Source organism: Acinonyx jubatus, chromosome A1, assembly GCF_027475565.1.
Source record: "Acinonyx jubatus isolate Ajub_Pintada_27869175 chromosome A1, VMU_Ajub_asm_v1.0, whole genome shotgun sequence".
NCBI lineage: Eukaryota > Metazoa > Chordata > Mammalia > Carnivora > Felidae > Acinonyx > Acinonyx jubatus.
The window spans coordinates 114,739,932-114,755,259 of record NC_069380.1 but is presented as its reverse complement, the minus strand read 5'-3'; the positions used below and the strand labels follow the sequence as shown (position 1 = coordinate 114,755,259).

The window sequence follows — 15,328 nt, the reverse complement described above, 5'->3', positions numbered from 1 at the left end:
AGTTGGAAAGCTTTATCTCTTCAACAGTTTCTGTATTTTATAGCACTTTTCCTACTTTTTTAAAATTTTTTTCAACGTTTATTTATTTTTGAGACAGAGAGAGACAGAGCATGAACGGGGGAGGGGCAGAGAGAGAGGGAGACACAGAATCTGAAACAGGCTCCAGGCTCTGAGCTGTCAGCCCAGAGCCCGACGCAGGGCTCGAACTCACGGACCTCGAGATCGTGACCTGAGCTGAAGTCGGACGCTTAACCGACTGAGCCACCCAGGCGCCCCAACACTTTTCCTATTTTTTAAAAAATGTTTTATTTATTTTTTGAGAGAGAGAGAGAGAGAGAGAGAGAGAGAGCGAGCGGGGGAGGGGCAGAGAGAGAGAGGAGCAGAGGATCTGAAGTAGGCTCTGCACTGACAAGCTGACAGCAGTGAGCCCAATGCAGCGCTCAAACTCACAACCCCTCCCCACCCCCACCCTTCTCCCCCCCCACCCCCCATCACGAGATCACAACCTGAGCCAAAGTAAGCCAAAGTCAGAGGCTCAACTGACTTAGCCACCTAGGCACCCTGCACTTTGCCTACCTTTGCCTGCAAAATCCCCTTTCTGAGCCACAGGAATTTCTTTCATATTTGAGGCCACCTGCAGGGCCTCAAATACACTAAACGTTCTAAAAACTGTCTACAACGATGGAAATCTTCTATGTTTTCACTGTTTAATATAATAACCTCTAGTGATGTATGGTGATTGAGCACTTGCAATGTGGCTGGTGTGAATGAGGGGCAGAATTTAAATTTTACCTAGTTTGGTTTTTTTTTTTTTAACGTTTATTTATTTTTGAGACAGAGAGAGACAGAGCATGAACGGGGGAGGGGCAGAGAGAGAGGGAGACACAGAATCTGAAACAGGCTCCAGGTTCTGAGCTGTCAGCACAGAGCCCGATGTGGGGCTCGAACCCACGGACCGTGAGATCATGACCTGAGCCGAAGTCGGACGCTTAACCGACTGAGCCACCCAGGCACCCCAAAATTTACCTAGTTTTAATTGCTTACACACAATTTTTAAATAGCCACATATGGGTAGTGGCTACCATATTGGACAGTACAGCCTGGTGTCTCGCTCATAGTTCATAAAATTCCGGTCACCTCCTTTCCTCTAGACTCTGGTAAAACTGGGCTGCAATGTCATAATTCACTGGAGGACATTGCCCTAGCCTAGGGTTTTTTGTTTGTTTGTTTTGTAGTAATTTAATTAATGTCTCTCTCCCTCATTGGATCACAAGTTCCTAAGGGCAAGGGCTAAGTTTGTTTTTTCTCACTTTTATGTTATGCTTAGCACCTAGTCCAGTATTTGGGACATAATGGATGTTCAGAAAATAAATTACTACACGAATGAATTTACCTTTGGTATAAATGAGGCCTCCACTATCTACAGCGTGTGTGTGTGTGTGTGTGTGTGTGAGAGAGAGAGAGAGAGAGAGAGAGAGAGGTTTCTGGAGAAGGATCTAAAGATGTGGACAGGAGACCAAGGCCAGGTTATTAACGAGAATTAGAGTTGGCTACAGAATACTTTGGAATCAGAAAATTGGCTTTATTAATAATAAGACTCTTCTTCAGCATTCACTATGTGCCAGACAATATCCAAAGTACTTTACAGGAAATGTCTTATATAATCCTCATAAGATGACCCTGCGGAATAAGTACTATTATTATCCCCATTTACAGATGGCACGGAGGAAAGGAGGAGTCACTTACCAAGGTCATACAGCTAGTAAATAGTAGAGCAAGCATTTAAATCCAAGCAATCTGACTTCAGAGCCTATCTTCTTAACCACAATGCTGTATTGCTTTCTGTTTGATTGTGTCCATATGGTGACAGAAGCTTAGTGACCTCAAATGTCTACATCAAGCTTTTGTCTAAATTTAAGCCTCAGTAAGCCAGTGTCTCCTGGAGGTTTAGGCCTCTTTCCAGTGGTGCAGGTGGAAGGAGGTGGGGGGTGGTAGAACCCAGAATAATAGGATATGAAAATCCGCACAGGATTCCTTTTCTAAGAAGTCAAACAAATATTTTTACTTTTAGGATTTTTTTTTCCTGGTACGTAATAAAGGAGAAATAACACCTTCTCTTTTATTTGTTTTAATTTTATGTTTATTTATTTTTGAGAGTGAGAGAGACAGAGCACAAGCAGGGGAGGGGCAGAGAGAGGGAGACACAGAATCCACAGCAGGCTCCAGGCTCTGAGCTGTCAGCACAGAGCCCGACGCAGGACTAGAACTCAAAACCTCAAGATCATGACCCGAGCTGAAGTCAGAAGCTTAATCGACCAAGCCACCCAGGCACCCATGGTGCCATGGTCTTGTAGTAGCTGCTGACAACACCTCCAACACTGCTCCAGTCTCACTGAGATCCTATAACCCCTTCCTCACCTTGCCCCTGAATGTCTAGGGAAGAGAAGATTTTAACAAACTCCTGGCAATCCTGGGTGCCTCTACCTACCTGTTGTTTCTTTTAAATCTGCCCACAGCCTTGTAAATAGCCCCTTTAGTAAATTATTTTAAGTCAACTATTTCAAGTAGAATATTATTTCCTGGTTGGTATCCTGCTTGATATATTTCACCCGTGGTGATCGTTCAAATTGTAAAGGCATGGAAGAAGCCTGGATTTTCAAAGAGATGTAGGATTAAAAAGGCTTCAGGTAGATTGTCCCACAGATTGGGTTGTGAGATTTTATTACTGTTTCCAACATTGTTCAGGGGAGAGAGACTCTGAATGTGACAGACATGTGTACCCTGTTATATGTATCAGAGATAGCTCATCAGGGTTTTTTACAGCTCCATGAAATGACCTCAAGGTTATTTATTGCCCTGGGACTGATCAACAAGCAACCTTGTGATTACTCTATGGGTTTCATAGGTAACTCGATCCAGAGAAAGGCGTACCTTGCAGGGTAGACACCAACATCCCAGACCCTGAAAAAGCATAGTCTTCTCTTTATTAATCAGATTGATATTTTTAAACAGAGAAAGAAAGACGAGTACTGTTTTCCATCTTTCCCCTTCCACAGGCATGCTACCTTTGTCTCGCTGGCTTGCATTTCTCAAATATGTATCTTTTGTTGGCGGTGTTGTTGTGTTTTGCTTTATGTTAAAATGAAGGTTTCTGGCACCCAAATCTATAAGCTAATCTGTATCTCTGCTCTGACACTGTATCTACTTTCCCATTCATTCCGGTTACAATAGAAGGATCGCTTTTCCTGTGAAAGAGCAGCCCCCCCCCCCCCCCCCCCCCGCCCCGTGCTCTGACGCCCATCTTCTCTTTTCTTCTCAATGATTTCCCTCTTCGGTTATGCCCTTTCACCCACAACAATTTCTTTCCTTCTTATTGGAACATGCCCATCAGGTGCAAGCATCCTTTAGCATCTCCTGTGTTGGTAAAAACATTCCCTTGAATCCACATCCCCCTCCAACTGGTGCTTCATTTCTCTGCTTGTCTGCACAGCAAAACATTTTGAAAATGTTGTTTATACTGGCTGTCACTGCTTCCTTACCTTTCACTGACTCCATCCTGGCTTCCCTCCAGGAAACCATCACTCCACTGAAAAAACTTGAGTCAAGGTCATGAGTGAATTCCATGTTGGCGAATTCTATCACTCTTTCTCATCCTCAGCCTCTTATAAACATTGGACACAGTTGACCAGTCTCTCTTGAAAATACTTTCTCTTGGCTTCCACGGCACCATTCCCCCAGTCTCCTTTTCTGACTCCTCCTCTTCTATTCAATCTCTAAATGTTGGGTTGAGCCAGGCTAAGGTCTAGACTTGTGCCGCCCACCTGTAGCTAGGGTGAAATAAGATTTGCCGGAAGGATAAAATGCACTCTGAATTTCAAAGACTTAGTGTGGAAACAAGAAGAATACAAAATATCTCATTAAAATTGTCTGTGAGTATATATTGAAATACTATGTTGGACATTTTTAGTTATTAAAATTCATTTCATCTGTTTCTTTTTACCTTTTAAATAAGGCTATTAGAAAATTTAAAATGACAGGGGCGCCTGGGTAGCTCAGCTGGTTGAGCATCCAACTTCGGCTCAGGTCATGATCTCATGGTTTGTGAGTTCGAGCCCCGCATTGGGCTCTGTGCTGACAGCTCAGAGCCTGGAGCCTGCTTCGGATTCTGTGTCTCCCTCTCTCTCTTCCCCTCCCCTGCTTGCACTCTGTGTCTCTCTCTCTCTCTGAAAAATAAACATTAAAAGAAATTTATAAAATAAAACTCAAACTTACATGGTGTTTCACATATATATATTTAGTTTATTATTTTGAGAGAGAGAGAGCATGTGCAAGCAGGGGAGGGGCAGAGAGACAGGGAGAGAGAGAATCCCAAGCAGTCTCCACACTGTCAGCACAGAGCCCCATGTGGGGCTCTATCTCACAAATCATGAGATGATGACCTGAGCAGAAATCAAGAGTCAGAGGCTTAACCAACTGAGCCACCTGGGCGTCCCTCACATATATTTCTATTGGACAGGGTAGTTCTAGATCTTTTCCCAATCAGATTTCTCATTTCATCTTTTTATCCCATTCTATAGCTTTACATAACATCTCTATGTGGATGCCCAAATTTACACCTCGAACTCTGACCTCTCGTTTCAAGTCCAGACTTAACTATCCAGCTGGTCCTTGAACTTCCATTTAAACGTCTAACAGGTGTCTCACTGTTACCATGTCAAAACTAGAATTTTCTTTTTTCTTCCAGCCCCATTATGTTACTTGCTAAGTTTCCTATCCCGATCTGTCCAGTTACTCAAGCCAAAATTTGAGTCATCCTCGATCACTTTATTTTCTGTACTCACTTCACCCAATCTTCCAGCAAGCCTTGTTGGTTCCACCTTCAAATTACATTTTGAATTCCACCCATTTTTCATCTCTTCTGCCACTACCCCAGTCTAAGCCACTGTCACCTCCTACCCACACTACTCTAACAGCTTCCTAAATGCTCTCTTTGCTTTCACTCTTGTAACCATTACAGTCTCTGTCCCATATTTGAGAGTGATCTCTTTTGTACATAAACCAAACGATGTCATTCCTCTTACTTAAACCCTCCAGTGACTTCTCATTGTACGTAGAATAAAATCCACACCTACAATAGCATGCAAGGCTCAGCCTAAGTCTGATCCCTACTTATCTCCCTAACCTCATTCCATGCCACGCTTTTCCCCTCGACATAACAATTTCTGGGGTGCCTGGGTGGCTCAGTCGGTGGAGCCTCCGACTCTTGATTTTGGCTCTGGTCGTGATCTCAGGGTCATGGGATTGAACCCCACGTGGGGCTCTGCGCTGACAGCATGGAGCCTGCTTGGGATTCTCTCTCTCTCACTCTCTCTCTCTCCCCTCCCACACTTGTGTGCACATGCGCTCTCTCTCTCAAAATAAATAAACATTAAAAAAATTATAACAATTTCCAGTCTCACTGGCCTTCCTTCCCCACTCTGATCTCGTCAAGTTTGTCGTTGCCTCAGGTCCTTTGTATGGTGCTCTCCCCTCTGCCTCAAATGCTCTGCTCCCAGAGTTTTGTATGTCAACTCCTCTTCCTCCTTAAGATCTCAGCTCAGGAGCACCTGGGTGGCTCAGTCGTTTAAGCACCCAACTTCGGCTCAGGTCATGATGGCACGGTTTGTGGGTTCGAGCCCACATCGGGCTCTGGGCTGACAGCTCGGAGCCTGGAGCCTGCTTCAGATTCTGTGTCTCCTCCTCTCTCTGTCCCTCCCTCTCTCCCTCTCTCTCTCTCAAAAATAAATAAACATTAAAAAAAAATCTCAGCTCAAATCCTGCCTCCTTAGAGAGGCCATCCCTGTGAGTGGCAGTCTGTTCGGCTCACTTCCAATCTAGTCATACTCACACACTCTCTCTTCCTCTTTTCTTTCTCTTGCTAAAATGTTTTGTGTCATTTCCTTTTTAGTGTCTGTCTCCCTTTAAAAGCGTAAGCTCTTCAGGTGCAGGGACTTCGTGTGTCTTATTTGTACCTGCATTCTCATCATCTTGGATAAAGCTTGGTCTAGAGTAGGCACTGAAAATAGTTTTGAGTGATAAATGGCAAAATAAATATTAATTATATGGATTTTTTTTCAACGTTTATTTATTTTTGGGACAGAGAGAGACAGAGCATGAACGGGGGAGGGGCAGAGAGAGAGGGAGACACAGAATCGGAAACAGGCTCCAGGCTCTGAGCCATCAGCCCAGAGCCTGACGCGGGGCTCGAACTCACGGACCGCGAGATCGTGACCTGGCTGAAGTCGGACGCTTAACCGACTGCGCCACCCAGGCGCCCCATAATTATATGGATTTTTAAAAAGAAGGAACGAATGACATTTTTGGGGGGAATAACTTTATTTTGGAATGAATAATGTGGGATGTTTTAGAAACTAAGCCACAACTTAAAGAATATAATGCATTAGGCCTTAATAGATATTAACCCCTTAGTGGAATTGAGCTTGTTATGTTCAGCAAACATTGAGGACCTCTCATTTGCATGACAAACTCTCTGTGCCCTCAGAATTGGAGGAGCTGAGAGAACCGTGGGTCATTGAGCCTGAGAAGCAAAGAGGAGGGTGACATCATAGGAGAAAAGTGTGTGCACATTGGCCCAGGGAGAGGGGAGGGATAGAAGGAGTAGAGGGGTGGTCAAGGGCAAGTGTTAGCTCCTGACTTTAATTCAGCCTAGATTTTAGCTCAAGCTAAAAGGAACCAAGACAATTATTTCTTTAGCATCTGGGTCAGTATGCATAGTAGGTTTTCAATAGGTGCTTTCTGGTAGAGTGAATAAATAAGCTTATGAATCAGAAAGAAAATTCAGGAAAGGTAAAGTCTTAACATTTCTGACCTTGGACACATTGGAAGTGTCTAGGAAGCAAATGAAAAAGAATGCACATGAATTGGAAATTATGAGGTAGAGACAAGGTTGAATTGGACACTCAAAGGTACACTAGCCTGAGGATTTGGGAATAAGAATAATTTCTTCTTCTCGTTCTGCTTCACGCCCCCAGAGTTGAATCAACCTCAGAGTTCCTGTTGACCTCAGGAGAGGATTCCAAATACACAAATCAGGAAAACAGAGGGAGGAAAATCTTTGAATGCTAACCAGCAAAAACATCCAGCTTGGGGGTGTCTCATTTTTCCCCAGTCCCAATTAGATACACTCTGACATGTAAAAGAGAAGTAATGATGGGGTGAAGCAGGGAGGTACTATCTGAAGGTGACAACGTGAACCTGATAATCTATGTCCAGATTATACCTCTGCTGTGCTCCGTTTTGGGGAGCTTCTGGATTTGAATCTAAAAGTGATATCTGGAAAAGAGATAATAATTTGTGCTCACATAGCACTTTTCATCTGAAGGTCTCCAAGCACTTTACAAAGAAATAAGTATTATTATCCCAGATGGAAGGACTCAGACAGAGGGGGTGCTGCCCTTTCCAGCAAATTGGAGAGTAGAAACCCTTGGGCATCTGACACAGCCCTAGGCTATAAATTATTGAACCCTGTCCTCCCTTCATTGGGAGCTGGGACTATCAATGCTGTGACTTTGCATCAATAATTAAATAAACAAGCAAGCAAACAAACATCAGGCTCTACTCCTAAGAATTTTAGCATGTGTTCAAAACATAGGACAATGGGTGGTTTTAAAACCACTGAATTTGGGGTAAAGTCTAGCTACTTAGGATAAGAAAAGCGGTTATTCTAATACTAGCTAACGTGTGCCAGGCATTGTTTTAAGTAGCCTACATATTATATTTAAGCCTCACAACGACTGTAATGAGGGAGAACCTATTATCACTTTACCCATTTTACAGCTGAGGCCACAGAGACACAGAGAAGTTAAGTAACTCGGCCAAAAAATCGGCTAAGCAAGTGGCAGCGCCGGAATTCAGATGTGGACAGTCTGAGCCCATCGCTCACACTCTCAGCCAGTTACTCGGTGCCAGATACCGTGAAGCATTTTGCATGAATTATCTCATTGAATCCTCACAAAACCCCTAAGAGGTAGATACATCATTACCCCAGTATTAGCGGGGGAGGAAACCAAGGCCTAGAAAGGTGAAGTGACCTGCTCACATTCTAGCAGGGGTGGAGCCAGGATTTTGAACCCTGGACAAAACAGCACAAAACAGGCAAGGCGTGGAGGTTTGGGTGCCGTTTCTGCCACTAACTAAGCTGCGTGACCTTGAGCAAATCAAATCATCTCCGTGGCCTCTGTCTACCTCTGAGAAAAGAAGACATCGGGCTGCATTGATGCTGAAGTCCTTCCCAGGGCTAATATCCTCAGATTCTCAGTATCTGTTTTCTGTTTAGTCCCCTGTTTGAAACTCCTTGGAGGAAAAGAAATTAACCACACAGAACCTGAGAGTCGCTCTGGAAGCCAAATTTAGAAAACAGATCTCAAAAGGAGAAAAAAGAAGTTTACAAAATGTCTTTATTTAGAAAACGAGACTGTCCTGCAGTGTTTGGCTGGATTTGTAAGACTCAGCGACCACATAAAAGCCAGACACATCTCCTCCACGAGCCAGTTCTCCTGGTCGTAGTGACTCGTGTAACCTGGTTCAGTGGCCAGATATGGCCACTGAATCGGCTAAAGCTGGAAGAAGCCCATCCTGTGTAGGAGGGATCTGGGAGAAGGAGCCAAGCTTTTCATGTGGGTGTTCTATCTCGAATTCAGAATGTCTATACCATTCTGTCTACTTCTGTTTTTATTCTCAGTGATTATTATATAGTGACACAGCCCACTGCTACCATGAACCAGTTTTTTCACAACCTGGTGGGGAGCCATGGTATAGTCAACAGGTCTGGCTTTCTATTTCTCCGGGTTGTTCTGTTCAAAAGTATGAGCTTGAGCCACAGGAAACACAATTATCTTAAAGAGGTATATCTATACACTCCCATGTTTGTGGCAGTGCTGTTCGCAACAGCCAAGGTACAGAAACAACCCAGATGTCCATCAGTGAATGAGTGGATAAAGATGGGATATGTCACTCTCTATAAAATTATTATTATTCAGCCTTAAAAAAGAAAACAATTCTATTTGCCACAAACGGGTGAACCTAGAGGACATTATGCTAAGCGAAATGAGCCAGACACAGGAAGACAAATACTGCACGGTATCATTTATGGGTGGAATCTTAAAACACAACAAAACAAAAGAATAAAATAAAATAAAATGAAAGTTAGACTTATAGAAACAGAATAGAATGGCGGTTGTCAGGGGCTGGGGAGTGGGGGAAGGGGGAGAGATTGGCAAAAGAATGTAAACTTTCATTTATAAAATGAATAAGCTCTTGGGATCTAAAGTACACAGGGTGAGTATAGTTGATAACAGTGTATAGAAAACACTTTATCTATCTATGTAGAAAATGATTGGCTTTTGCACTTTATATTACACTTTTGTCCATGATACCTCAATTAAGCTGAAAAAATAAAAATAAAGAGAAAAAAATAAAACAAACGAAAAACCTCCCAAAAGTGTGAGCTTTGAGTTTGTGATAAATCTTGGCCCTATTAGTAGACTTTGTGATCTTGGGAAAGTCACATCAATTCTCGCAATGTCTCAATTTTCCTCATCTGTTTGTAAAACGTTGCCTCCACCCCTTGGTCTCCAGTGGTATACGTTTCAGATAGTCTGCCACTGATAGAAGTATCTGGGAGAGGTTAGGGACCTCTCCGATGACAACAGGGTGAGGCAGAGAGATGTGGCAGTGGTGCGCACAAAGCAAGCATTTGGGCAACGACGAACCTGAACGGGAATCCTAACTCTGCCATTTGGGCAAGTTATTAATCCTCTACAAGTCTCTTCAGCTTGTAAAATGCAAAACTGTTGAGGTATGGAAATATAAACACGAAGCTCCTGACATATGATAGACCATTAATAAATGGCCTATTATTTTTATGATCAGTTGTTGAATTATGACTAGTTAGCAGGTTCAGAATATCAAGATTTATTTTCTTTTTTTGTCTATTAAACTTTTAAAATGTTTATCCATTTTTAAAGAGAGAGAGAGACAGAGAGAAAGCAGGGGAGGGGCAGAGAGAGCTTGAGATTGAGAATCCCAAGCAGGCTCCATGCTGCCAGCACAGAGACTGATGCCGGGCTTGAACTCAGGAACAGTGAGATCATGACTTGAGCCAAAATCAAGAGTTGGATGCTCAACCGATTGAGCCACCCAGGTGCCCAATCAAGATTTATTTTCTAAAACATGCACACTAATTCACTTTGATCGCCAGGAAAGAGCCAATTGGGTGTGTCCTTCTAGGAAACCAGACACCCTGCTTTTCTATACTAAAGGCTTGAGGCTAATTCTGGAAGCTGGACAGGAAACCTGGACAGGTACTTCTCTTCCCCTTAGAAGTCTCTGCCTACGGCCCCACTTTCTGTGGCCACGGGAATTCTAGTAGTCTGCTGGGATTTCAAAACTTTCCTTTTGTTCTGAAGAGAGTAAAATTATAATGCAATAATTCCCAACCCTTTTTAGCATCAGACTTTCATCTTAAGGCCAAAAAATAATTTCAAGGAATCCCATACAATGAAAGTTCTATTTGAAGTAGCTTTTTAAAAAAAAATTTTAAATGTTTATTTTTGAGAGAGAGCACACAAGCAGGGAAGGGGAAGAGAAGGATGGAGACACAGAATCCAAAGCAGGTTCCAGGCTCTGAGCTGTCAGCACAGAGACCGATGCAGGGCTTGAACTCACAAACTGCAAGATCATGACCTGGGCCGAAGTCAGGTGCTTAACTGACTGGGCCACCCAGGTGCCCCGGAAGTAGCTTTTGATTAAGAACATACATGATAACAATTAGAAACAGTATGAAGTTAGAGGATCCTCTGAAACATTTTTTTTTAAACAGGTAGTATACGAGCCTGATATAACATTCACACAGTACAAAAGGGTATAGTACTTTCACTCGCTCCTCACTCAGTGCCCTTCCCAGAGCCCACTGTTGTTTCAGTTTCTGCTGTGTCCTTTCAAAGGTAATCTATGCTTTACAAATACTTACATATTTATCCTTTAAAACAAGACAAAATGATAGGATATCTTTCCACTGTTCTTCATACCTAACAATGTCTTGTTATACTTTAAATAATTTTTAATGTTTGTTTATTTTTGAGAGAGAGAGACAGACAGAGCACGAGCAGGGGAGGGGACAAGAGAGAGGGAGACACAGTATCCGAAGCAGGCTCTAGGCTCTGAGCTGCAAGCACAGAGCCTGACATGGGGCTCGAACTCAAGAACCATGAGATCATGACCTGAGCTGAAGCCAGACGTTCAACGGATTGAGTCACCCAGGCGCTCCCTGTCTTGTTATACTTTAAAATGGGTCCGTGAAAAAAGGAAAGAGGATGTGTGTTTTTGTTCGTCAAGGTGGCATCTACTATTGAAAAGTTGAATTGTATCCGTTAATATACAGAAAGTCCAAGTGTACATTAACTACACAGCACTTAGAGATTCTCAGCTCTAAGTTGGGAACCACTGGTATAAGAAAGTTAACAGTAATATTCAACATTAATTTCGGCCCTTACTCTGTATCAGGCATTGTTCTAAGCACTTTACACTTATTACCGCATATAATCCACATCCTTCAAATCCTTCTCTCAGCTTAAGTGTTATCTCCTCAGAGAAGCTTTCTAGTATCCAAGTTTACCTGCCCTCTCCCCTTTCCATTATTCCCTATCATTTCATCCTATTTATTTCCTTCAGGAAACGAACCTCTATAAGCAATTAGTTACCTATCTGTCTATTTGTTTACTGTTGCTTTTCCCAACAGTACAGGCTTTAAGAGCAGGGACAGTGTCAGTTTGGTTCCCTGCAGTATATCCAGTGGTCCGTAGTGTGCCTCAGCGTTTGGCACAGAGGAGCCATTCAACTGGATATTAGTATATAACGAGCAATGAAACAACTTTATGGGGTAAACCCTATGATGATCTCCATTATACATATGAGGAAACGAAGGCCTAGAGAGAAAAACGGGCTCATCCCAAAGTTTGTGAATTACAGAACTGATTTGAAACCCAGCTCTGCTTGACCCCAGAATGCAAGTTCTTTACCACTCTGGTCTCCGGAACCGAGGTCTCAGTACAGTCCTGGCTGTGTGTGATCTTGAGTAAGTTCCTTTTCCTCCCTGGGACTGGGTGGTCCACTGAGAAACAGGAGAGTGAAGTTAGCAATATTCCTTACAGTGACGTTCTGTGACATGGGAGATCATGATCTACGAAAATATAAAGGGGAACGTTGAAGGGGCCAACAAGACTGGCTCTCTTAAGAGAGCTGACTTTAGATCGTTTTCTTCCTTCCCTCCTTTCTTCACTGAAGATTTGCTGATCTCTGTTCTATGCCAGCCACTGTGTTATAGTCCTCCAGAGACTAATAGGACATAGTCCCTGCTGTTAAGGTGCCTGGTCTAATGGGTCTAATGCAAACCCACTAACAGCTGCTTTTAGTATAGGTCGGTGCCATCCAGTAATATGTATGAGGCCCATGGTTACATGAAAGAGGAAGGGATTAATTCCATCATGTTATGTGTATGGTTCTGGGGATGGAGGTAGATGTGAGGAAGGAAGAGATGAGGTATAATGCTGAGCTGGGCCTTGGGGAAAGAATAGTTTTCCCAGATGGACAAGGTTGAGGTAAGGCTTCTGGACACAGACATTATCTGTGGAAGCACAGCAAGAAACAGCAGGCTGTGCTGAGGATTCCTGGGGTGGTGGGTTGGCTCCCAGCGTATGGAGCTGGTTAGGTAGAGGGAGCCCATGAAGAGTCATGCTGAAGAGTCTGTGGACTTGAGTCCTCCGAGCCGTGGCATGGCCAACTCATATCTACATTTCATCTTTAGAAGGGTGACTCTGACGGTGGTAGCACTGGAGGAGGGCGATGGGGCAAAGGGTGCAGAGACTAGTTAGGAAGTGTGGTGGTAGCCGAGGTGAGAGATGATGAGCACTTGGACCTCAGGCATTCACAGCAGGGCCGGAGAGGATACACTGGAGATTTTTTAAAAGGTAGAGCAGAAGGACTTGGTGATTGATTGGATGAGGGAAAATAAGGGGAGACCATGGGACTTATTTCAAGGGACCAGGTGGCCAAGTATAAAATACTGCCATTGACAACTATAGCCAGTTTGGAGTGGGGTGGGAGAAATAACACTGTTGGCTTTGGGTACGTTAGGTTTGAGGTGTCTCTTCGACAGCTAGGGAAGGTTTAGCTCAATCCTTCCTTTCCAGAATAGCTGTCCAAGCCTAAGCCAGACATCCCTGGGCTGGCTTCCTGCGGGGCCCAGGCAGGGGTAAAATTCTCTAAGATCTGAGTAGAATTCCTGAGTTCCACATCCTTCAAGGATATAAGAATAAGCTGGGTATTGAAAACTAGATCCTTATTGATAGGAGGAGAATGGATCCTGGATTTGCTTTTTTAAATCAGATGCCGGCTCCAGTGGACCAAACCCTTCTGCCTCTTGCACGCATCAGACTTCTACAAAGAAACCTTTTCCTATGGAACAGCCAGCCTCTGGCCCTGACAGGCAGGCTCTGGCTCTCAAGCTGGCTCCCGAGAAGCCCCCTACCTCCCTTAGGGAAGAGCTTTTTTAAAAGAAGATGAGGTTGTGCAGCGCCTGGCCCTGTCTAGCAGCTGCAGAAAGCCCAGAGTCTTGGGAATGGACCCACTCCCAGCCACCACCCTGGTGGCGTTAGGTGTCCTCGATGCCGAGACAAGACTCCACGTAGCCCTAACTCTTTCCAAAAATGATGGGACTGGAATCCTTCCCCACCTCAATTCATACCTCTAGAGCTCACTAGGTGTTGGCAGGGCCGAACACGTGGGGTCGACTAGGGGCCGGCCTCTAGGGTCCTGCCAAGGAAGGGGACAACCCAGGAGGTGGAGGGCTGGCCCGCCACACCTCGCGTGGAAATCTCCCTGGCTGCTCCAGCTGATGGCCAAAAGGCAGGGGCACACCCTGTGTCCCACTCCCACTTTCATAGGACGGCGCCAGAATCCCTTATCTCTACTCAGTCCTCTCGTCACACACTGCCCTACTGTCCTGCCCATAAATCCCAAGAGCTAAGGTAGCGCGATTCCTCCCGCGCCCCTGCGGGCCCCGAAGCCGGGCGCTAAGGCAGTGCAGTCCCAAGCTTCCCCTGCAGAAGCCGCGCTCCTCACTCGGTCCGGGGGTAGAGGGGGCGCGAGAGAGCAAGTGGGCGGGCGTCCTGTTCTCCGCATCCTCCTCCAGGTCCTGGCGCGCAGGGTGGGAGCGCCGCGCGGCTCCGCGCTGCGCATCGCGGCCCGCTTGCCGCCTGCCCCCTGCCCTAGCTGGGCCGCCTCCCCGGGCTGCCGGTGGAGGGCTACGAGGCGCTAACGTTACGCTGTTTCCGGTTTTCTAGCGGGCTCTGTTTCCCCTCCCAAGGCGGCGGCGGCGGAGCGGCGGAGCCCCCCAAATGGCCTGGCCAGATGCGGCAGGTTTGCTGCTCAGCGCTGCCGCCGCCGCCACTGGAGAAGGCTCGGTGCAGCAGCTACAGCGACAGCAGCAGCAGCGGCAGCAGCAGCAGCAGCAGCAGCAGCGGCAGCAGCAGCGGCAGCAGCGAGAGGAGCAGCAGCAGCAGCAGCAGCAGCGAGAGCAGCAGCAGGAGCAGCAGCAGCAGCAGCAACAGCAGCATCTCCCGTCCCGCTGCGCCCCCAGAGCCGCGGCCGCCGCAACAGCCGCAGCCCCGCAGCCCCGCAGCCCGGAGAGCCGCCGCCCGCTCTCGAGCCGCAGCCGCCGGCGGCATGAGGCGCGACCCGGCCCCCGGCTTCTCCATGCTGCTCTTCGGTGTGTCGCTCGCCTGCTACTCGCCTAGCCTCAAGTCGGTGCAGGACCAGGCGTATAAGGCACCCGTGGTGGTGGAGGGCAAGGTACAGGGGTTAGCCCCGGCCGGCGGCTCCAGCTCCAACAGCACCCGAGAGCCGCCTGCCTCGGGTCGGGTGGCGCTGGTAAAGGTGCTGGACAAGTGGCCGCTCCGGAGCGGGGGTCTGCAGCGCGAGCAGGTGATCAGCGTGGGCTCCTGTGCGCCGCTCGAAAGGAACCAGCGCTACATCTTTTTCCTGGAGCCCACGGAGCAGCCCTTAGTGTTTAAGACGGCCTTTGCCCCCATCGACACCAACGGCAAAAACCTCAAGAAAGAGGTGGGCAAGATCCTGTGCACTGACTGCGGTGAGTCGCCCCCTCCCTCTGCTAGAGAAAGGGGGGAGGGGAGAGGTGGTAGAGAATGGGGGTGGGGCGGAGAGGTGCTGCAGGTGCCCAGGCCTGGCAGCGGCGGGCTGCTGGGGGGTGGGG

The 15,328-nt window shown here is 46.2% G+C and overlaps 1 protein-coding gene across 4 annotated transcripts in view; it reads left to right on the top strand.

The window, feature by feature from the left end:
• Window positions 1-14,239: 14,239 nt before the first annotated feature.
• NRG2 (neuregulin 2) overlaps window positions 14,240-15,328 on the top strand; it is a 186,347-nt gene continuing 185,258 nt past the window's right edge. For all 4 annotated transcript variants that reach the window (XR_008298138.1, XM_027076552.2, XM_015064814.3 and 1 more), the window contains exon 1: window positions 14,240-15,205. Coding sequence is in view for 3 of the 4 variants with exons in the window: in XM_027076552.2 (XP_026932353.1) it covers window positions 14,467-15,205 (739 nt within the window). In the remaining variant the exon portion in view is untranslated. The remainder of the gene's footprint in view (window positions 15,206-15,328) is intronic.